General features: G+C 50.6%; 1 protein-coding gene across 2 annotated transcripts; it reads right to left on the bottom strand.

Annotated features, from left to right (window-relative positions):
* Positions 1-1,456: 1,456 nt before the first annotated feature.
* On the bottom strand, positions 1,457-21,645 carry LOC309358453 (dual specificity protein phosphatase 10-like). Of its 2 annotated transcripts, none has more exons than XM_081891570.1 (4): positions 21,320-21,645; positions 7,859-9,084; positions 4,865-5,164; positions 1,457-4,446 (listed from the first exon to the last, which is right to left on the bottom strand). In XM_081891570.1, exons 2-4 carry the CDS (start codon positions 9,069-9,071, stop codon positions 4,181-4,183), a joined length of 1,779 nt encoding a protein of 592 aa, XP_081747696.1. In that variant the 5' UTR covers positions 9,072-9,084; positions 21,320-21,645; the 3' UTR covers positions 1,457-4,180. The 2 variants fall into 2 exon arrangements, with proteins under 2 accessions (XP_081747696.1, XP_081747697.1); XM_081891571.1 differs by lacking the exon at positions 21,320-21,645 and adding an exon at positions 17,485-17,615.
* Between the last annotated feature and the right edge of the window lie 1,477 nt (positions 21,646-23,122).

Below are 23,122 nucleotides of genomic sequence, written 5' to 3'. Positions count from 1 at the left end.
CTGAGTCGGGGCTCCTCCTATCCCAAGGCCATGTTTGTCATGGGGCTTTTGTTTGCCTGCAAAGTGTCCTTTAACTGGGTTGTGCCCCCTGCTTTCCTGGAAGGAAGTGGAAGGGTAGCTGTAGAAACCTCTGACTTACTTGTGTGACCAAGATGTAGCTTGCTATATACAGTGGTACCTCAGGTTAAGAACATGCCACATTTTATCTTCCCAACAACCCTGCAAGGTTAAGATAAGCTAAATAATATCACCCTGCTCTAGGTTACACGATGAGCATTGTCTCTAGGCAGAGCCTTTGTGGCGAGCAGCTATGTATAGCCTTGGCTAATCCTCTCTTAAAGCTATCTAAGTTGGCTCTTGTGGGAGACAGTTCCTCAGCCTTTTAACACCAACAGATTGGTCAAAGGCAGTTTTCTGTTCAATTCATTTCCTAGCAATTCCCAACATGGAGCTCTTATAGCATCTGCAAGTGCTGGGCTGTCCGCCACAACCCCAATATCCCTTTTTCTGGTCAATCACTGCCGGTTCAGGAAGCATGTATGTGAAATTAGGATTCTCTGGGCACAATGCATATCATTTCTGCAGGTGCTTGCATATTGATGCAGTTCCTGCTAGCTGCCATTAGGAGGCGCCCTTCACTGCAGGAGAGGAGGCTAGATCTCAGACGGACTAACCACAATGTTCTAACTCAGGGAGATCCCTCCGTGGGCCGGATTGTGCGCACGTGTGAGTGCACACGCCAGTGATTTCCAGCATCTGCATCTGTGTAGACGTGATTTTCAGCGTCTGTGTCTGCACAGATGCGATTTCCGGTGCCGTGGAAGCGAGTCCCTGCACTGCGCTGTGCCAGTTTAGCACAGCGCGTGGGGACTCACCGAGTGGGTGGCTCAGTTCGGGGGTGGCTTGTGGGCCAGTTAAATGACCCCTGTGGGCAGCTTGTGGCCCATGGGCCTTAGGTTGCCTAGCCCTGTTCTAACTTAAGATTCAGGAGCCTCAGCCTGCTGTGGGTAGATGCGACTAGTGTAGAGTCTACCACCCTGGCCTTCATTCCAGTGAAGTAAGAATGACAGTGACCAGCTCAGTTAACCTGAGATAAATCCTGCAAAATGTACCCAGTGCTGGGGATCAACCTGTCAAATTCCTGCTGGACCCACTTTGTGCACTGCGGACTTTCAGTGGCAGCTTGCAAACAGCTACTCGCCTGGGGCGAGTTGGTTCAGCAACAGCCGACCACATGGGAAGACTGGTGGGGGGAAATGAGGCAGTTCTTTCCTTTTAGATTATGAACGGGTGACACAAGAGAAGTATGTATTACTCTGCCACTGTTGACTTCCGAGGTCTCAAAACTCGGTGGGTTTTCTTTCTGCTTTGAAAGGGACACCAGGGCTCAATTCAATCTTTGGGTAGACATTGGCTTGATCTCCCCACCTCTCCCACCCTCAAGAGAGACAGGGTCTTGTTACAAAAAAAGAGAAAGACCACGTTTAATAAATTATGACGCTGGGGCCTCACACTTGGGCCCAATAAATAACAAAGACGAGATCCAAAAAGACACAGCAGGGAAGGAAAGGGGGGAACCTTATAGTCTTGACCACATCAGCTTCCTGTCCAGCGGGTGGATGGGGTGGGGCATTTTAGTTTCACTACAAAACTCTTTAAATGGAAAAAAGGGGGGAGGAACTGTTGCATTCACCAGCCACTCTGGATCTGCACCAGGGGAGGGGTGGGGGGAGCAAAGGATGTCCTTAGGAACATCAAGCCTTATGCTGCACTGGACCCATTGCTCCATCCAGCTCAGTAGTGTCTACACCAGCTGGCAGCAGCCCTCCAGGGTTTCAGGTAAGGGACAGTCCCAGTCCTGCCTGGAGATGCCAGGGATTGAACCTGGGACCTTCTGCATGCAAGGCTCTAAGCACTGAGCTGCACTGCTCCCTTCCACAGCTGGGCAAACATCACTTAGCCGCCAAAGCCAGACAGAAGCCTTTCTGCATCTCTGCATTCCAGAAGAGGCGAGAGCGAAGATTTGTCTGCAGCTCAGCCACAAACATCAATCATTCTGACACAGATCCCACTTTCATGTTTAGGTGCGACCACCACCATCACCCCAACCTCAATAGCTGAAGTGAATTTTTGGGGGCTGGAGGATTTTAAAACATTTTTTTTGTGGGGCCAGGGGCATTGATTTAAAAAAACATTTCAATGGCAGTTTGGAGCTCTGGTCTGGTCAAATGTGGCCCCCGCTTAATCGTGGGCGGGGGGGGGCACATCTATGGTGTCTTGTAATAGGTCCTTGAACCAGTAATTTCTGATCATCAAGCTGAGGGTTGAACAGGCTACCTTATTGCATCTCCTGGCTTCTTGGCTATTGGGTGTTTTTCCAGCCACCCAGAAAATTAGGAGTTCCAAGTGGGTGCCATGCCATCCCGGTTAGGATTTTGGGAGTATTTGAGGATGGGTGGGATGACACTCTGGATGTTGCTGGACTCCAACTCCCATCAGCCCCAATGGTCAGGAATGATGGGAGCTGGAGTCTAGCAACTTCCAGAGAGTGCTACATTGGCGAGAACCTGGGGATGAGAGCAACGTCTCCCACAATGTATTTTTACATCTACAGAAATGATGAGATGCTGATGATTACGAGGGAAACTACCCCATCCCCGAACAAACAAATATTGTGCCACAGCTTTACGGACCGGGATGTTGGGCTTTTGTATGATTGGCGAGTTCACTGGTGGAGAGATGGGGCCCATAGCCTCCATAACGTTTCTCCCCCCACTTGCTCCTTGCTGGTGATGGGTTCGAATTCTGTTTGGGAAAAGACTGGGAACGGCTGAAAGACCACTGACATGAAGGGACGCATGTCACACCCTGTCTCCTCTTTGTGCGGTGCGGGAAGAGGAGCCGGAGGTGGGGGGCAGGGGGACACTTTATAAAGCACCTAACATTAACAACCAAAATTTTTGTGTGTATATTGCATCGTAAGATAAATTAGCTGGGGGGAGACGACGACACCCACTCCATACCAGCCCCAAGAAACCTAAAATAAAATTTAGGGGAGCTAGAGAGTCCTAGGAGGACTCCCCCCCCCCCAGTTTCAGCATCCCTTCCCCATTGTCAAAAAACCCCGAACCCCTTAATTAATGGAAGACAAGTTCCAGTTACATCATATAACCCTGAGAAGGGGAGGGGAAAGGGGGGAGAAGTGCTTAACAATATGTTTGAGGGAAGGGGCAGGAGGAAAAGGAGGGTCCAGTCCCCGCCCCCATCCCATAATATCATCAGTTCCACAGTATTAACCCTTGTTAAGAGCCACATAACAGGTTGGTGGTCAAAAAAGTCTAAGCAGCAAGTACAGTTCAAATAAATAACTAGATGAGAGGGCAGAATTGAGGGCTCTTCTCCCCCCCCACACACAAACACACATACACCCCAAGCAAAGGAGGGGGGAGATTAATTGTGAATTGCTCCCCCCTCCTTCTTTCCACCCACACTCTTATCCAGAAGAGATTCTGTGATCCTGAGCATTAAAATCTGGTGGGAATTGTGGGAGGGGGAGAGGAGTTTCACACCCGCAATGTTCCCCATGGACACCCCCTCTTCCATTACTGCACACACACACACACGTGTAAATTGCTTAGGATACCCCAGCCCCAAATTAGTCCATCGTGGTGGAAAGCAAGGCAATATCAGCATCTGGATCAAAAAAACTGGGGGGAAGACAAAGAGAACTCCCCCGCCCCAAATTTATACACACACACTCCCCACCCCAATAAATTAAAACCCAGCATGATCACACACACCACCCATTCCCCACCCCACGAAGGTAAGAAAGTTTTTTCCCAGAAGTCATTGTAGAAATAAGTGTTCCCCGAAATTCCGATGGCGGCAGCAGCAGCAGCAGTACCTACAGAACGGAGCGCAGCCAATCTTTGGCGTTGTCTGTCGTCTTGTACGCTGAGCGTCTTCAGGTTGGTGGACTTAGAAAGGTATCCAAGCAAAGTTCCCTCAAGTGGGTGGGGGGATGTAATAAAGTAGTTGAGAAGCCCCCCCCCCCCAATTCCTGCTCACTGCTTCAGCCCTCACATGCCGTCCATCAGTTCCCTTATTGCACTCCCGCCCCCCCTTTCCTCTTCTTCCCAGCCCTGAGATTGACGGAGCTCATCCTGCACCCCCATCTTGTTCACACTTCGGTCTCCACTCCGGCCAGCTTGGGGGTGAGGATCCGGGGCGTGACGCCGGCGTTGAGGTCCACTTCGAACTCCAGCAGTTGCCCCATGAAGTTGAGGTTGGGTGAGATGATGGGCCTTCGGCCTTTGACATATTTGTAGGCGTCACCCATGGTCATGAGAGTGTGCTTCATCAGGTAGGCGATGACGATGGTGGCCGAGCGGGAGACACCGGCCTGGCAGTGGATGAGGACTCCTTTGCCGCTCTGGTGTGCCTCCTCTGGAGTAAGGGAAGGGGGGGGGGAGAAACAGCGTCAACGCTAACCTGAGAAAGGGGTGCACACAAATGCTTCCTGGATTAAATTCCATTTCATACACAGCTCCTTGCCTGTTCACCTATGGCGAGTTAAGAATAGGCCCCAGGCGAACAGGCAGCAAAGTTTTTTTTTAGAAAGGGAAACAGATTGGGAGGAAAATAGAAATGAGGAACATAGGAAGCTGCCCTGTACAGAGTCAGACCCCTTGATCCATCTAGCTATTGTCTATCCTGGCTGGCTTTGAATCATCAGGGTTACAAATAAAAGACCATTCCAGTGGGAGATGCCAGGGATTGAACCCGGGACCTGCTGCATGCAAGACGGACGCTCTGCCACTGAGCTACACCCTCCCGTTTATTTTGCCGCAGGACTAGACCTCACCAATGAACTCAAAAGCTTCCTCGAAGTATTGGCGCAGGTCCTGGCGGTTGTTGTCGGTGGCAGGGAGGCGCTTGTAGCGAAGGCGCCCGCTGTCGGCGTGGTACAGGGGCAGGTGGGTGGTGACGTTGAGAACGTGCCCCACGTTGAGGCTCAGCATCCGTTCGAGGTCCTGCGCATCTCGTTCATTGCCCAGGAACAGGAAGGGCAGAATGGGGCTCAGCTCGGCGTTCTCCAGGTCAGGTGTGAGTGGGGGGCCCAAGTCATCTGGCCCGTCCGCAACATCTGGCCCAATCAGACTGCCTGTGGTCAAAACACAAAGAAAAGGGGTTGAGTCCCTGGAGTGGAAGCATTGTGCAGAAAAAGTGCTTGAGTTTTATTTTTTCCTCCTCCCTCCCAATCTGTTTTCCTTTTGTGTGTGCCCCCTTTCTCTCTCTCTCTCTCTCTCTCTCTCTCAATTGAGCCTGAGGGCAGGGACTGTTTTACCATTGACATTTGTAAGCTGATCTGGGAGCCTTTTCTGGCAGGATAAAAAGGCTTTGAGTAAGTAAGCAAGCAAAGAAATGAATTGTAATAATTCAATTTTAATTAGAGCTGCGAAGTTTTAATCAATCAGTAGGTTTGGCTGAGCAGGGATGTGAGCGTGGGCAAAACGTCTTGCTCTCATTTCCTTATTTATTTGGAGCGTTTGCATCAAATGATCCTCAGGAAGTCTTGCACTAGATTGCAGCGACAGACAATTGCCTATCTCAGTATTGTCTGCACTGACAGGCAGCACCACTCCAGGATTTTGGGGCGGCGTGGTCTTCCTAACCCTAGCTGGAGATGCTGTGGATGGAACCAGGGACTTTCCCCCTGCAAAGCAGCTGCCCTCCCAATGACCTGCCAGTCACACTGCCAAGGCGGGAGGTTTGGATGGAGGTGTAGGCACAGAGCCCCACTCAGAAAAAGGTGCGTTGGGGACAGGGAGCTGGAAACACAGCAGGGCTGGCGCTCCCTAATTTTGAAGCAAGTGAATGGGGGGGCGCTCTGGATCAGGTGTGGGGGTCCTTTAGCCCCCCAGACGTGGTTGAACTGCAACTCGCATCTTCCCTGGTCGTATGCTATCCTTGCTGGCACTGATAGGATGTGTAGTTCATCAGCATCAAAGGTTCCCCCTTTTGCCCGCTGCACCTGCTCTAGATGTTTTTCACTACAATTCCCATCACCCCTGACCACTGGCCACCATTGGTGGGCAGTTGGGGCACCAAAGAGCCTCTCCAGCCACCCTCATCCCAGCCAGATGCTGAAGTCCAAGGTATAAAATTACCTAAAGGCACAACACGGGAAAAGAGCTCTGTGTGACACCCAAAGCTGGTCAATTTGGTGGCAGAGTAATATTCTAAGTTGTGAGTTTCTGAATCTCTTCTGTGCCCACCTCACAGAAACAATCCCTGAAGAAGGTGGTGTGAGAGCCTCTGCTTATATGCAGGTTCAACCCCCCCCCCCCAGCGACATCTCTAGATAGGCATGGGAAAGCTCCCTGCCTGAAACCCCAAGAGCTGCTGCCAGTCAGAACAGACAGCACTGAGCTAGATAGGTCAGCGGTCCAATTCCGTATAAGGGAACTCCGTATGCTCCAAATTGGTGCTAACCAAATCACTTGGAGTGGCTACCCCCTTCCCCTTTTCAGTTTTCTGTGGGAGGAAGGTGGGGGCGAAAAGGGAGGGGACTTGTTCTTCTTCCTGACCTAAAACATCTGCTATGTAAAATGACACCCCACCCTCCATGGTGGGGGCCTGCAGGGGCTGGGGAGAAGGGAGGGGGCAAGTGTGAAAGAAGGTCAAAGAAATGATGTCATGCTACCAGCTGGGTAGAGTTCATTCTGGTTCAATGGGGTTTTGAACAGGTGCTAAAAGTGAGGTGGGGGGGACTGGGGGGGTGTGAAGCCCCCCTTCGCATCTTGCCATCTGCTCATGCAGCTGGGATGAGGTCACCAAAGAGATGGTGGAGTGGTGCAAATCTTAAACCTAACCCAATTGGCATAGGGAAAACATGCATGGAAAGAACTGCCCTGTTGTGTCTTCCTGCTGTATTCATTCTATCAACATAATGTTTTGTGGTTTAATTTCCCATATCTCCCCCAATGAACTCTAGGGAGCATCTATGGTTCTCCTCCAAACTTCCTTTCTCCCTGTGGCTTTCAAGGGGAGTCTACATCCTACCTTGGCTCCCAGTTTGTTTCGGAGCACAATTCAAAGTGTTGGTGCTGACCTTTAAAGCCCTAAACGGTCTTGGCCCTGAAGGAGCATCTCCACCTCCATTGTTCTGCCCAGACACTGAGGACCAGCACTGAGGGCCTTCTGGAGGTTCCCCTCCCTGCAAGATTGAGGTTACAGGGAACCAGGCAGAGGGCCTTCTCAGTAGTGGCACCCACCCTGTGGAACACCCTCCCATCAGATGTCAAGGAAATAAACAACTATCTGACTTTTAGAAGATATGTGAAGGCAGCCCTGTTCAAGGAAGTTTTTAATGTCTGATGTTTTATTGCTTTTTATATTATTATTACTATTATTATTATTATTATTATTATTATTATTATTATTATTATCATTAATTCTGTTGGGAGCCGCCCAGAGTAGCTGGGGAAACCCAATCAGATGGGTGGCCTATAAATAATAAATTATTATTATTATTACCAACCGGGAAACAGGTAGTTCAATGTGGAACAAAATGTAATAAGGAAAAATATAACCTCAGGAAGCCTAAGAAGGACCCAAGGGAAACTCAAGGCTGATGGATAAGCGGCAGCCTTGCAGAAATAATCAACCTCTTGTCTGGAGGCAGGAGTTCTTTAAAGTGGGGAGACACTGTGTTAGCCCAGAACGCATTCCCCTCGGACCAGCAGAAGGCTCAGGGCAACTAGGGAGGTGGCGGCCCCAGGAGAAAGAACTTTTCACACACCAATGCAATTTCTGCCGCCACCACAGCGGTCGGCACCTAGAACCCCCAGCTCACCTCTCCGGCCGACCCCTTCCTGCCCGCCATCTTTGTTGAGCAGATCCAGCACCAGGTGGAGATTCTGGGAGGGCTGCGTTTTGCGGGGCTTGGGGGGGCTGGCGGGGAGAGGCTCCGGACTGGCGCGGCCGCCGGGCTCCTTGGCCCAGAGACGCTGCAGCGAGGAGTCCCTTGCGTCACAGCCTCCCCGCGAGGAGATGAAATCCAGCATGGCCATCTTCCCTTGCTGGAGCCGCCTCCGGCCCACTGCGTCGGCTGCTCCGAAGCGCATGGCGCCCTGGAGCTGGCTCTTGGTGTATTCCATCAGGTTGCGGCAGTCCAGGATGAGCGGGGAGACGTGCTGCTGCTGCTGTTGCGCCCGGGACCGTGTCATTTTCTTGGCCAGCTCGTCGGGCCAGATGGTGCGGACGCTGTAGTCATCGTCGTCCCCACAGCTAGGGGCCGGGGACGAGCCCGCCCGGGGGTCGTAGGCCACGATGGGGTCGCTGCTGCAGAAGCTACAGGAGGAGCTGCCCGACTTGACGGAGGGGTTGCAAGCCAGGCAGGCCAGGGAGCGCAGGGCCGAGGAGGGGGCGCAGGGCAGGCACCCCAGCTTCTTGACGGACGGCGGGCTGCAGCTGGAGCAGCTGAGGGAGCGCAGGCTGGAGCGGCAGGAGAAGCAGCCCAGGGAGAGCAAGCCGCCCTTGGGCCCGGCGTCCTCGCAGCGCATGAGGCGCCAGCAGCCGCGGCATCCACATTTGAGGGGGTGCATGGCGGGGCTGGAGAGACAGGAGGAGCTGGTGGATGTGTCCAGCACCGCCGGTTTGGAGTTCTCCTTGAAGCAGCGCTTCTTGAGCTTCGCCTGGGGCAAGAAGACCTTCAGCTGGGGCCCAGCGAGGCCTTTCGGCTTAGGCTCGGCCTGCTTGAGGTCTAGCTGCAGGGAGACGTTCCTCTCAGGCGACAGGCTCTGCACGCCTCCCACCGTCAGCTTGATGTCAATGGTGTGAGAGTGGTTGGGCTGCAGGACGCCCGGCGTCCCCCGGCGTGCGGCCTCGTCGCAGGGCGCCTTCGCGGGAGCCGGGGCGGCCTGGCCAGGCGCTCTGGAGGCCGCCGGGGGCTGCTTCTCGCCACCGCCTGGGGTGCCCCCGTTGGCAAAGCTGTGGTTGAGGCGCAAGGCCAAAGTTTTGGGTCGCTGCAGCACGCCGATCCGTTCTTCCAGAGGCGAGGGAGGCATTGGGAAAGGTGAACTGCAGGGGGAAAGAGAGAGGGGAAAGGAGAGAGAGATAATAATATATAATAATAAATTTTTATTTATACCCTGCCCTTCCCGGTTCAAAAAACCAGGCTCAGAAGAGCCTCCAGCAAGTTGGCGCCCATGTTTTCTTTCTTTTGCCAGGGGTGTCTAAGGTTTCATTGAGCTCTGCCACCCCACACGATCCAGATACAGTGGTACCTCAGGTTACAGATGCATTCAGGTTACAGACGCTTCAGGTTACAGACTCCGCTAACCCAGAAATAGTACCTCAGGTTAAGAACTTTGCTTCAGGATGAGAACAGAAATTGGGCTCCGGCAGCGTGGCAGCAGCAGCAGCAGGAGGCCCCATTAGCTAAAGTGGTGCTTCAGGTTAAGAACAGTTTCACGTTAAGAACAGACCTCCGGAATGAATTAAGTACTTAACCTGAGGTACCACTGTATTACAATGTGGAAATCGCACACTCAAACACATTATTTCCCCTCAAATAATCCTGGGCACTCTAGTTTACACCTCAGACAGCTATAATTCCCAGAGCTTCTAACAAACTGCAGCCAGGGGCAGATCTATTATGATACTAATGAAGCTTAAATTTCAGGGCCTCTAATACAAGCCCCCCCCCCCCGAAATGACTTTAGTCTGCATTGCTTTTTTAAAAAATGGGTCTAGTAGACCCAATTTGAATCGCACAACCCACAATCATTTTATGACGCATCATGAATGTAAATAACATTTCCCTAATTTTCACACACACCCCGCAAATAACTTGAATTCACACAAGTGACTTTGAGATGTGAAATAGTCTAGTAGAGCAATTTTAATCAAAATATGAAATCATAGAATCATAGAGTTGGAAGAGACCACAAGGGCCATCGAGTCCAACCCCCTGCCAAGCAGGAAACCCCATCAGAGCACTCCTGACATATGGTTGTCAAGCCTCTGCTTAAAGACCTCCAAAGAAGGAGACTCCACCACACTCCTTGGCAGCAAATTCCACTGTCGAACAGCTCTTACTGTCAGGAAGTTCTTCCTAATGTTTAGGTGGAATTCCTAATGTTTAGGTGGAATGTTTAGTGGCTTTTTTTTTTTTTAATTGTGGTGAACTGTTGTGGAACAACCCTTTTAACTAAGATTACCTGGACCTTGTTGTTGGTTGCGAAGGGGACCCCATAGCAGTTCATTCTTCAGGGCCCCCAAAATGTGGGTACGCCACTGACTGCAGGTCCCAGTGTGCATGTAGCCTTTGAGAGAGGCAGGGGAATCTGCGGCCCTCCAGATCTGACACTGGGTGAAAATCCATTGGCCCTGCTGGCTGGTATCCCGGCAACATAGAGAGGACTTCAGGTTCTCCATCCCTGCATTAAACAGGGAAGGCTGCCATGGGTAGCAAAGTCTTCCAGAGAATGCCTTCTAGGAGTTGGCACACCAGTCGTGGAATGCCCTCCCCAGGGGGACTTGCCAGGAACGCCAACCTGACTGGTCTTCCCCACAGCAGGCAAAGGCTACCAAGCTTTTGAGATACAATCATAGAATTATAGGGTTGGAAGGGACCATGAGGGGCATCTAGCCCAACCCCGCTGCAATGCAGGAATATTTTGCCCAACAAGGGGTTTGAACCCATGACCCTGAGATTAAGAGTCTCGCACTTTGGCAACTGGACGTTCTCCGTGTATTTCTCGCCCCCATCTTTCTCCAGATAATGGGTGAGGCAACTGGCTTTGGGTTACTCAGCACCAAGAAGTAAAGCTCTCTGCACATGCTCAGGCATACGCTTTCCTTTACATTCAAAACCTGACGAAGCCCATGGATGAGGAACCTCTGGCCCTCCAGATGTTACAACTCCCAGTAGCCATAGCTGGTGGTCTGCAGAGCCACAGGCTCAAATTACATTAATGTGCATCACCAGAAGCACCCTGAGAAGCCTGGGAGTTTTTCCTCAGGCTCTGATTGGCTGTACTCCAGGTTTCCTGATTGGCTAATGATCTAGAGTGATGTTGATGAACTACAACTCCCATCAGTCCTAGCAAGCATGTGGTCCGACAGCATCTGGAGGGCCAAAGGCTCCACTGTGGCAGAGGCTTTGTGTCAGAAATCTTCACAGCTGCTTCCCTCACCTGTGGCATTTTGCTCCTTCGCTCACCCTCCCCAGACAGGTGTCATCATTTTGTCCCGATTTAAGCAGATAGCCAATTCTCTGGACTAAATCCAGGTATGGTTTGTTGGTTTTTTTGGTCATGTATTTTAGTGTTGTGATAGCTTGCTGCATGCATACATTTAGCTCTTAAATCATAATTGACAAATTGTGCCTTGGAGGGGGGAAATGGGATTCTAGTGATGCTTTTCTGTCAGATTTACTGATTTATTTTCACCGTACAGAGGTACCTCGGGTTACAGATGCTTCAGGTTACAGACTCCGCTAACCCAGAAATAGTACCTCGTGTTAAGAACTTTACCTCAGGATGAGAACAGAAATCGCACGGCAGTGGCACGGCGGCAGGAGGAGGCCCCATTAGCTAAAGTGGTACCTCAGGTTAAGAACAGTTTCAGGTTAAGAACGGACCTCCAGAACAAATTAAGTTCTTAACCTGAGGTACCACTGCATTCTTATCTAGTGCCGGCTTACCATGCGGAAAGGAATAGACCTCTGTTTCCTGAATTGCTAGCAATTGTAATGAGTGCCCCTCTAATTTAAAAGGTTCCAGCAGATATTATTCACACAGAGAGTCAGTGTGGTGTAGTAGTTAGGGTGTCGAATTCGGACTTGGGGGAGACCAGGATTCAGATGCCCACTTGGCCATGAAGCCCACTGAGGGACCTCGGGCCAGTCACTGGCTCTCAGCCTACCTCGCAAGGTTGTAGTGGGGATCAGAAGGGGAGAACCATGTACACAGCCTTGAACTTCTTGGGGGAATGGTGATATAAATGCAATAAACGAATAAATTCTTTATGATTATCACAGCCTTAAGGACCAGAGTCTTAAGAAAAAAGAAACCCTTGAAAACTGATAATTCTTAGATTGCTAAATTCTGTGTCTTGTGTGTTGTGCACTTGTCTGGAATTGTGGGCTTATGACTTAGCTCTACATGCTACTTGCTTGGCCAGCTCTAGCCATCATCCCTGGTATATCTTAAAATTCCTTCCTTCCGTCCTTTCATCTTTTCTTTTTACCGTGGGGTACACCCACGCTGTATGTGCTGACGAAATCCTTGCTGCATCTGCCCTCACAAAGCGGTGAAGCTTGCCCACTATTTCATTCCAATTTTACACATGGGAAAACTGAGAGGTAGTCATTAATTGGTGGAAAGTGGGTTTCGATCAATTAATGACCTCCTTCTGCCTCTGTTTATGTTTAAATCCTTTCACTTGGTATATTCACCCTGCTTTTACATGATCATTCATGATAATAATGAACGGCAGGGGGTTGGGCTAGATGACCCTGGGGCCCCTTCTGTCAATTCTACCATTTGATGTTGATGGTGATTTTACAATCAAGCAGCATCTAATTTCATTTGTGGTTAAAAACTGTGGGTGTGGGGGCAGGAGAATGCCACTAAGAGCCAAGGAACGCTTAACTAAATTCCTTATTTCCCCCTCTTCCTTTTAAAAACATCCTCTCTCAGTAGATATAAATTGGGTCAGGTTTAGAAAAAGGCTTTCTGATGGGAGACAAACATGTTAACTCCCCCACCCTCAGATCTTTCCAGCACTTCATGTGCTGCTGGAACAGGAGGAGGAGATCCCGGATCAGCCTCCTTTCTCTTTCTCCCCCCCCCCCCAGCTTTCTTGATGCATCTCCCCCCACCCCACCCCATCCCCATTAAAGCCGTGTTATCGAGAAAAATACAGCTCCCTGCCACATTTCCCTGCAGGGACTTGGAAAAAGATTCAAAGGCGCTAGGTTCCGTGCCAAGGAGGGATTAGCCATCCTCTTCCAAAATCGCATCTTCCAACACACACACACAGAGAGAGAGGGGGGGGGAGGGAGGGAGAATAATAATAAGAAAAGCACTCTGCTTTTTGGGGGGCTGTGGGCATTGAGGGTGTGAGCACGTGCCCAGCAACACCCTCCTCTGCAAGCATTTTTCACACTTCTGGGATGGAGGGAGGCAGCCTCTGTTCTGAAGGGCAGAAGCCGCTCAAGGGCTCTGTGTGTGTGGCTTGTGTGTGTGAGCGTTTGATCGAGACACCAAGGACCACAGCAGCCTTGTGATGTTTGCCAGGCTTGCTAAGAAACCCTTTCGCTGCGTGCCGCCTGGGGAACAAGGCGCCTGGGACTGCGGAGGAAGAAGCTAAAACAGAGACAAACAAAAATTAAGAACTCTATCTCTCTCTGGGTTTGTGTGTGGCTGCTGCACAGCAGCCTTTCCCAACCTTTAGCCCTCCAGATGTTGTCAGACCACGACTCCCAACATTCCCAGCCTCTTGCCTTGCAGGCAGGGCTGTTGGGAGTTGTAGTCCAACAGCATCTGGAGGGTGCCAGCTTAGGGAAGGCTGTCTCTGCCCTGATGCCTGTGCTGCACTCCCTCAACCTCCAAACTGTGGAATAATCAACCTCATATAACCAACATGCTTAAGTTTAATTAATGCATGAAAGGGTTAAGACCATAGAGTAAGCTCTCCTGCCAGGCTTAGCTTACCTGCCAGGCTCAGCTTATCCTTGGCTAGCAGGACCAATGGTCAGGGATGATGGGAGTTGTAGTCCAACAACAGCCGGGGACCGAAGTTTGAGAAACACTGTGTGGTTGACACTGTAGTAGCTTATATGCTAATGGATGATTTTGCCAGGTTCTTGAAGCCACACCCCCTCTCCCCAGGCCACACCCCTCAATGGCCCTCCCTCCACACCAGGCATAGGCAAACTCGCCCTCCAGATGTTTTTGGACTACAATTCCCATCATCCCTGACCACTGGTCCTGTTAGCTAGGGATGATGGGAGTTGTAGTCCCAAAACATCTGGAGGGCCAATGCCTGCTCCACACCCTCCTGAAGTGTTTCTGCCTGGCTGGGATTGGTCCCTGAACTCTGATCATGCCTTTTGGTTGCTTGGATGGAGGATGCGTGACTGAGTGTAGAAATTTGTACAAAAGTTACCTGTGCATTTGTTGCCCCGCCCACTTTTGCCTCTGGCCCCTCCCACCACTGGCATGCAGCCCCCAGAAACCTTCCTGGCTCTTGGGCTGAATGAATTTTCCCACCTCTGTTTTAGCTGTAGGTGCAGACACTGAACCTGCACACTTCTGGGTGGAAAGCAGCGAGATCTGCCCCAGATCTATGGGTCCCTCCCTCTCCAAATCTCTACCCCCTCCTTCATCCACCACCTGCAAGGGATCCCCAAAAGTCATACAGTCCAAATCCCTGCGATACAGGACTCACAGCTTGTGTGCATGTTTGATTCGTGTAACACGTGCATGCAGAAAACAAAATCCCCCCCCCTTGCAAACACCCCGGATTTCCTCTGCCTGCTCCTCGCCTCTCCCTCTTCCACATCCCACAGTCCCAAAGACCCCTATTTCCTAGTGACCCATATATACCCATCTGCAGCCAAAACCCCGTGGTTCTGCTCCTATCTTCTGCCACCCCTTTAAAATAATTTTTTAAAAAAACCTAGGAATTATAATCTTGGCTTGCCTGCGTCCCCGCCCACACACTCAGCCAGCACAAAAGTCTCCTTCTCCCGGAGGTTCTTTTTGCAGAACAGCCACACAGCCCAGCGACACTAATCTGGGGCGACAGCGCTGTTATTTCCATCAACCGTGTGCCCGGCAAGCGAGGGGCGATTGCGCGCGACAGCCGAGTGCAGGACTTGGGGATCTAGAGGGGGAGAAAGCTCCGCCCTCGGTTGCAGAAAAAGGAATTGCATCACCACACTGCCTTGGACGATTGGGGGGGGGGGGAGACTGTCCACCAATTGGATATTCTAATCCCCTCTCCCTGACTTATTTATTCATTGCATTTCAACCCCACCTTTCTTCAGAGGAGCTCAAGGTGATGCAGGTGATTCTCCCCCTCCCCATTTTTATTCTCACAACAACCCTGCGAGGTGGGTTAGGGTGAGAGACAGCGACTGCGTACACAGCGTACATTTAAAGCACGCAAAGGATCGTGAGAACTGTAGTTTCTTAACGATGCTGGGAATAGTAGCTCTGCGAGGGGTAAACTACAGTTCCCAGGGTTCTTTTTGGGGAAACCAGGTCCTTTAAATGCACAATGGGTGCATAGCCAGGGAATGACCCACAGCCACTCAGTGAGCATCATGTCAGAGTGTGGATCAGACACTCTTAACCTTTACAGCACCCTGGCTCTTTTGTTCAGCTGCTGCTAAAAAAAGCTAAACACATTCCGTCTCTATCTAGCTGTTGCAGAGATAATAAGCAAAAATGGGCAGGCAAGATTCTAGTTCATAGGAAGCAAGACAATGAAATAACTTTTTCGGCTGGAGTAGGGCAATCTGTATTTATGCTCTGGCTGGTTTGCAAGGTTTATCACAACTCCTTCCTGCAAAATTCCTGGCTAAGGGTTAGCCCTGCCCTGTTCCACTACAGTAGTACCTCGGTATACATACGCTTCAGGTTACAGACTCTGCTAACCCAGAAATAGTGCTTCAGGTTAAGGACTTTGCTTCAGGATGTGAACAGAAATCGTGCTCCGGCGGCACGGTAGCAGCGGGAGGCCCCATTAGCTAAAGTGGTGCTTCAGGTTAAGAACAGTTTTCAGGTTAAGTACGGACCTCCGAAACGAATTAAGTACTTAACCCGAGGTACCACTGTACTTTGTTCTTGCTTCTCCTTATACTACCCTGATTATCTCTGGCAGATATCTGTAAGACAATCTCCACCGATCTGGCACCAACCAGATGTTGTCGTTTGAAAGCAACACCCGTCAGCCCCAGCCAACGCAGCCAGTAGTCGCAGCTCAGAACATCTGGAAGGGGCACCAGGTTGGCGAAGCCTGCCTTATAACCAGCCAGGCTGTTTATCCATGTAGCTCAAGTGTGGGGAACCTTTGGCCTTCCAGATGTTGCTGAACCACAGCTCCCATCAGCCCCTGCCAGCATGGCTGATGGCAAGGGATGATGGGAGTTGTAGTTTAGTGACATACAGAAGTCTCCACACCTGATCTGGACAGTTGCTCTGAGAGGCAGGATTGCAAGCAGAAGCCTTTCCCATCAACTGCTGCCTCACCTTTTTAAACCTCTCTGCTTTTTTCTCTCACTGCTTCCCCATTCCACCCTGGAGCAGCCTGTCATTCTAGACCCCCAACATCTCCCATGAGATCTTGCAGCGGGGAGGGCCTTAGGAAGTAGCTCTCCCTTCTCAGCCTCCCCTTACCAAAGTAGCGAGGAATTCTGCTCCGCAAATAGCTCGCCCACCCCAATAACGTAATGCTCCCGTTATGAAATTGCCTGAATGCTGATTTCCCCCACCGGAAGCATTTGCACTGTGGTCTCCTTGAGGGCAGGGACCTCTGCCTCTCTCTTTCCTGGGAAACTATGTAAAGTGTGCTTGACATTGATGGGGCTACAGTAATTAATCGTTATAAGAATAAGTAATGCAAGCATCCCCCAAAGAACGCTCCTCGCCAGCGAAAACTCCCTCGTGCGAAGTACAGTGTTCTGCACGTGCCTCCGTGCTTTGTGGCACATATACGGTACACTTGCACACTCACTCTCTCTCTCTGTCTCTCTCTCACCCACATATACACAGAGGAGGCTGCTTCACAAAGAGTCAGAACATTGGCCCATCCAGTTCAGTATCACCTACACTGACTGGCAGCAGCTGTCCAGGGTTTCAGCTGTACCTGGAAGTGCCAGGAATTAAACTACGGACCTTTGGCATGAAAGGCAGATGCTCTAACACTGGGACACACACACACACAGTGTCATGGTCAGTTTATTAACACGCCACATTTCCTGCAAACACCGTGTGCTCAAAGCAGTTTATGCGCACACATACACCAGACAATTTAGCTGCACACAGGCTCTCCATTGCACAATCTAGCCATTCAAGCATGCACCCTCTCTGGTCTGTGCACACCGCCTCCCCCTGGCATTGCTTTCTACACAACCAACACCCATGCTCACTACACACCGGTGGGGATTTCCATTCCTCTGCTCAGCCCTGAAGCTCAGCCTGCTTTGCCTTCAGGGAATTCCAAAGCCCTCCGACACATCGCTTCCTTCCCTCCTGCCTGAATCAGATTTGCACACGCAGACGGGCGCCCGCCGCTTTGTGGACGCACAAAACGGCTGTTTGCATGTGTGTGTGTGTACACACATCTGCACACTCAGCAATGCGTGCACCTCCCTTTCCAGCTTGGGCCGGTGTACACTCTCCAAATGCATTTGAAAGAAAGAAAGAAAGAAAGACGAGGTCCCCCCCCCCCACAAACACTCACCCTGACGTGGCTGGTGGTCCCCCTGCAGTGTCTGTTCACTTCCTTTTGGGCTGCCGTTCAGATCTCTCCTCCACCGAATGAAGTTGTGTGCTGCCTCTAAAAATACCCTCCTGAGCTCATAGCCTGGCAGTGCCCAATGAGGGCATCTGTCTCCTCGGGTTTCACCCCACACCATGAGCTCACCACTTGGCCCTAGATATGCAGGGTGTGTGCGGGGGGGGGAGACGAGGAGGGGGAGAGGCCTCGAGGGGATTCCACATGTCCCTGGGCCTGAGGGTGCTCCCTGCCGCCTCCCGAAACATGCTGATGGGCGGAACGCAGAGTTCCAATCGGCATTTGCAATGTCTCATCTGGTAACAACAGGAAAGGATGTGAGGCTGGCTGGGATTAATTCGTATGAATCACCCAAAGCCTTTGATTCCAATTTTGGCACATTGGGGAACTTCCCCCTGGTTCTTGCAGTCCTCCCATCTGCAGCAAGTGCGCAATAATCCCGGTCTACCTTACAAGGTTGTGCTGCAATCGATGTGATGGGCGGTTGCTGTTGTTTTCAACAGCCTGTGTATGTACAGCTACGGGCAAACTTTCCCACAGAACATGGAAAGCCGCCTTATATCTTGTATCAGACTATTTGTCCATTTAGCCTAGTGCAGCCCACACTGACTGGCAGCATCTCTCCAGGATCTTAAGGCATGGAAATATATTTCCCCTTGCCTTCTTTTTATGTAGAGCCACCAGGGATTGAACTCTCTGCCGTGCAAAGCAACTCTCGTCAGCACCACCACAGTCCATGATGAAGACTCATGGGAGTTGTAGTCCAGCAAATATGCAGAGGGCACTGAGATTGCTTCCACGGCCCACTTCCCCACCCCACCCCCCAAAAAAGTAACAGGTAGCTCTCCCCAACTGTACACAACTCCCTTTTCCTTGCATCATGATTTCTGGAACACATTGATGGATATTTGTCTTCACACCCTCTGCCTCTGGCTTCATTTCATCAGCCTTGTATCCAAAAAGCCAAACGCAGCTACAGCTGGGATCCAGCCTTGGTTTACTTCCCGAAGGGAGCAAAGGCCTTCATGTGCACCCATTCAGAACATCAGCCCCACTCACCCAAGGTGAGGGTTGTCCGCACACCTTTCAATATTGGTTGGCAGCATGCATTCACCAGCACTCATATCTTCCCAAGAGTTGGAGACTGGCAGCAAAACACTTAAACTGGCATTCTGTCCAACAGAGCACAATGCTCAAGTTTCTTCTGTTAGTGGCTCATTCACACATGCAGAGGCATCCTCAGACACTTGTCCTCCTCTGGCACATGTGAAGTGGCTTTCGGAGTCAACTCACTAGAAGTAACAGCAAAACCTAATCTGTGGGTCACGAGAAAACCTTCTTTGCAGCCACAACTGCAGATTTGGCAGCGCGTGACCAAGTTTTGGCTATGCATATCTAAGAAAGTTGAGATTCTTTACAACAGTTTGGACACAAGGGAGTCAGAAAGCGCAAGGGCTGTGGGGGTGGGCACTGCTTTAACACCAGTAGTAGCCAACTTGGTGCCCTCCACTTGTTGTCAGACTAAAATTCCCATGATCCCAGACCACCGGCTATGCTGGTGGGGCAGGTGGGAGTTGATGGGGCCCATTTAGGTTGCCCCTGGTCTATATCTATATGGGCCTGCAGTGGCTCCTCTGGGGTTTCGAAGAAGATGCCATTTAGGATTGAGACCTTCTGCATGCAAGACAGCTGCTCTAACCATCCCCCTTGTCCTACAAAGTGCCCTGTGGCTCCAGTGCCCTAAATCTACCCCTCCTAGGAGGTAATTCTGAACACAAAGTACAGTACATATTCATGTTGCCAAGAAGGGAGTTAATATGAAATAATTATGCAAGTAGTATTTTTCCAGTTTTCCGCTTGTTATTAGATAATGACAATGAGAAAATTTCTACGTCGTTTTTGAGTATTTGCATACATTCCATTCTAACCTTTGTAAAAACCTTGTGAGGCAGGTCAGTGTTATTCTCCCCATATTGCAGACAGGAGGACTGAGTCTGAGAGAGAAGGGCTTGCTGTCTCATGGCAAAGGAGGTCTGAGGACTTTGCCATGACCCTTTGCCTGCTCAGATTTCTTTTTTAAAGAGGACATACATTTTAGTTGAAACAATGGGGGGGGAGGCCTGGTATAGCTCAGTTTGTACAGCATGAGATTCTTAATCTCAGGGCTGTGGGTTTGAGCCCCACATCGGGCAGAAGATTCCTGCATTGCAAGGGGTTAGACTGGACTGCATGAACCTTGTGGTCCCTTCCAATTCTACGATTCTATGACAAACGGGTATCTCCTGTGCAATACTGTTTGTTCACCTGGTGTTGGTGTATTGCACAGGTGTGTTGCACAGGTGGCACACAGTGGATCCTAAGCACTATGTGATATGCACCTCAGTTCTGTCTGTGCAATTTATACTATATGAATTGGGTGTTTAATTAACCTTTGCCTACATCCCGCGTGTCTCTGGGCTCATTGGCCTTCCCACTGATGCATATCTTTCTACATACTTGGGAACACGGGAAACTTGACTTATACAAAATCCTTGCTCCATCTAGCTCAATATTGTCTGCACCAGGCAATCCAAGGTTTCAGATAGTCTCTCCTAGCCACACTTGGAAATGCCATCAAGGAATGAACTGGGGACTTTCTGCCTGCAAAGCAAATGCTCCACCACTGAGCTGCGGCCCTTCCTTAAAAGCCAAGCAGGATTCTAGTCCTCATGGTTCTGAGGAAAAGAACTCATTAAATAGGAGCACAGAAAGTCCGTCTAGCTCAATGTTGTTTTGTACTGGCAGGCAGCAGGTCTCCAGGGTTTCAGACAGGTTTCAGACCTGGATATGCCGACCATAATTGAACCTAGGATTTTCTGCAGGCAAAGCAGATTCTCTAACTGCCTTGTGTTTCGACAAAGGAAAGCTCTGTGTCTGCGTGTCTGCCTCTGCATGTGAGCCCAGGCACACGTGTCGGCGTGTGCCCCATTTCCACCCGCAGTTTTCACCCGTCTCTATATAAAGCCCGCCGGTGTCCCCATAACCACCATGGCATCACCGGCTTAAAATATCCCCGAATGTCATCCTAGCAGTCAGGAGACTTTAAGGGTACCTGTAAGGGGAGAACTCTGGGTGCACACAGACACACACACCAGATCCTCTTATAACCTCTTGTGTTGATGCTTGCAAGGAAAAAAAACATTGGTCGTCTCTCCTTGAAATCCACCTCCTCCCCCCCCCCCCGCCCCGCACAGCAAACACACTTTTCCAGCTCCCGGTGGCACCTCCACCCTCTCGGCATCAGCCTGCCAGCCTCTCCCCACCTCCTACGCACCCCCCAAAAGAATGATCTGTCACAACAAACCGAGGCGACAGCCACCACAAACAAACGCCCACTCTTTTTATTGCCACCTTGGGGGGGGGGCGCGCGGAGCAAACAAGAACTCATCACCCTCTCTTTCCCATCAAGAAATAAACAACACATTTTCTCTCTCGCCTTTCATGTTGTCGAAATCTGGGGCGCCCGATCCCTTCAGCAAACGCTGCCCCTCTTTTGTTGCGAAGGTGCGTGCACACCCCCTGCAAACAGTGCCTTCAAGGACGGGAAAGGGAGGCTCGTTTGCTACATCGTCCCTCTGTTCTCAACCCCCCCCCCCCAATACAGCCATTCCCCCTCCCTCCATTAACTTAACGCAAATCCATATTTCCAGGTGTTTAACCATCGCAAGACACCCAGTAAGTCCCCTGTTGCAAAATTAAAAATAAAAATAAAACCTTCCGTTTCAGAAGCAGATCCACTCACCTGCATTACAGTCTAAGCCTGAAATCCATGAGGATGTTTTTGGAGGTCGTGAAAAGAGGGGGGAGGGCGGAGATGCCTTTTTGGTGAGGCTGGGATAGGGGAGAGAAGGTGACGTTTGAAACCCAGCAGGAATCTGGATTTGTTGGTCCTTGACTTCTGACACCTTTGCACCCTCCGGGTTATCCCAGGTCTGCCTTGCTGCTGATCACCCCGCATCCAGCCCTCTTTCCCCCTCAGCCCGCTTTGTCTTGCTTTCCTTCCTGTTGTTATGTTTTCCCCCCTCCTTGGCTCTGGTGCTGGGGACGCTTTTGATGGGAGCAGGAGAGGGAAGCGGGATGGGAGGGGGCAGAGAGGAGGAAGGGTTGTAGGGTGACATCATCGGCAGCCAATGAGACGCCGGCCCGGCTCTCCCGGCGAAGGTGACGCAGGAAGGCAGCACGTGACTCAGGGAAGCGCTTGCATTCATTGTGAAACGGGCTTGATCAGCATCAGCAACTTCGGCCCCGTAGAAAGGGGGTGGGGAGGGGTTGAAAATGGGGAGGGGGGAGGGACAGGCTGGTTGGTGGGGGGAGGGAAGCTTGGTTGTGGGCCTTCCTATGCATTTTAAACGTCACCTGACATTATTATTATTAATTATAATTGATTATCACCATCAGTAGTAATTTATTTGCAATGGTCACAGAAAAAAGAGGGAAATGAAATAATGCTAATAAAAATGACTAAAAACCACAGAAATCCCTTGCCAGCTGGCAATAAAGACTACTGCGTCCATCTTGTTTTAAACTTAAACATTAATATAAATAGTGCAAATGCCATATGTTCGAACGTATTCTTATCATTTATTAGCAATCAGAATTAAATGTGCCTGTTTTGCAGGGGGCGGGCGGATGTAAGCAACTAATTTTCCTCACTTGCCTATCGTTGTTGTTAATATGGAGAGAGAGAAATAGATCATTACCTTGTTTTCTGCTGCAAAAACAACTGAGCACCTTCCCCACCAGATTTTTAAGCAGCTGGCTAGCTTTCCCTTCTATTTCCATGCCAGGAAAACCAACCTTGTGCAGAGGGACAGTTCACCCAAGGAGAGAGAAGTCAGGGAGAGAGAAAGCCAAGCAGGTCTTATAAGGCCTGTTCGGAGTTCAATTGCAATTCAAAAAATGAGAGCCTGTGGTTGCAGCGACTCAGTTGTAACCCAACAGCTTGAGGAAATGCCCCTCTTTGGAGAATGAGGCAAAAGCATTGAAGAGAGAGAGTCATGCCACCAGTGGCGTAGCGTGGGGGGTGCAGGGGGGGCTGGTCGCACCGGGCGCAACATATGGGGGTTAAGGTTAGGGGCGCAAATCCACGGGTTAGGGGGCGCAAATCCACGGGTTAGGGGGTGCAAATTACTTGCCTTGCCCCGGGTGCTGACAACCCACGCTACGCCACTGCATGCCACCCCTCAGCAGCTCTGCTTGAACCTCCAGATGCAGAGCTAGTGTATCTTTATTAATACCTTTCCCATAGAAGGCATCTGATTGACCACTGTGGGAAATGGGTTCCTGGCCTAGGTGGACCCTCATTGGTCCATCCTGCAGAGCTCTCCTTACATTCATAGATCCTGAGAAATGATCATGTGTGGGGAAAAAGCATCTCTCTCCCCACCCCTATTTCAGCGGCCTCCCATGAAAAAAAAATAGCAAAGCAATATGCGTTAGACCTGTTTTTTCAGCAGGGTTGCTGCATGATGGGCACAGCAGATTCTGAAGTAAAATATATCGTGCAGAGTCTAGCACCTGGACTGTGCCCCTTCAGGGGGAGTTT

This window comes from Podarcis melisellensis, assembly GCF_964234715.1.
Source record: "Podarcis melisellensis genome assembly, chromosome: 16".
NCBI classification, from domain to species: Eukaryota; Metazoa; Chordata; class Lepidosauria; order Squamata; family Lacertidae; genus Podarcis; species Podarcis melisellensis.
Note: the sequence above shows the minus strand (reverse complement) of the source record. Positions and strands in the feature narration are given on the sequence as shown.

Coding starts and splice junctions, on each gene's coding strand:
- LOC309358453 (XM_081891570.1), bottom strand. CDS start 9,071: ATGCCTCCCTCGCCTCTGGAAGAACGGATCGGCGTGCTGCAGCGACCC. Junction 5,165..7,858: donor GGAAGGGGTCGGCCGGAGAG/GTGAGCTGGGGG, acceptor TTTTGACCACAG/GCAGTCTGATTGGGCCAGAT. Junction 4,447..4,864: donor GGAAGCTTTTGAGTTCATTG/GTGAGGTCTAGT, acceptor CCCTTACTCCAG/AGGAGGCACACCAGAGCGGC.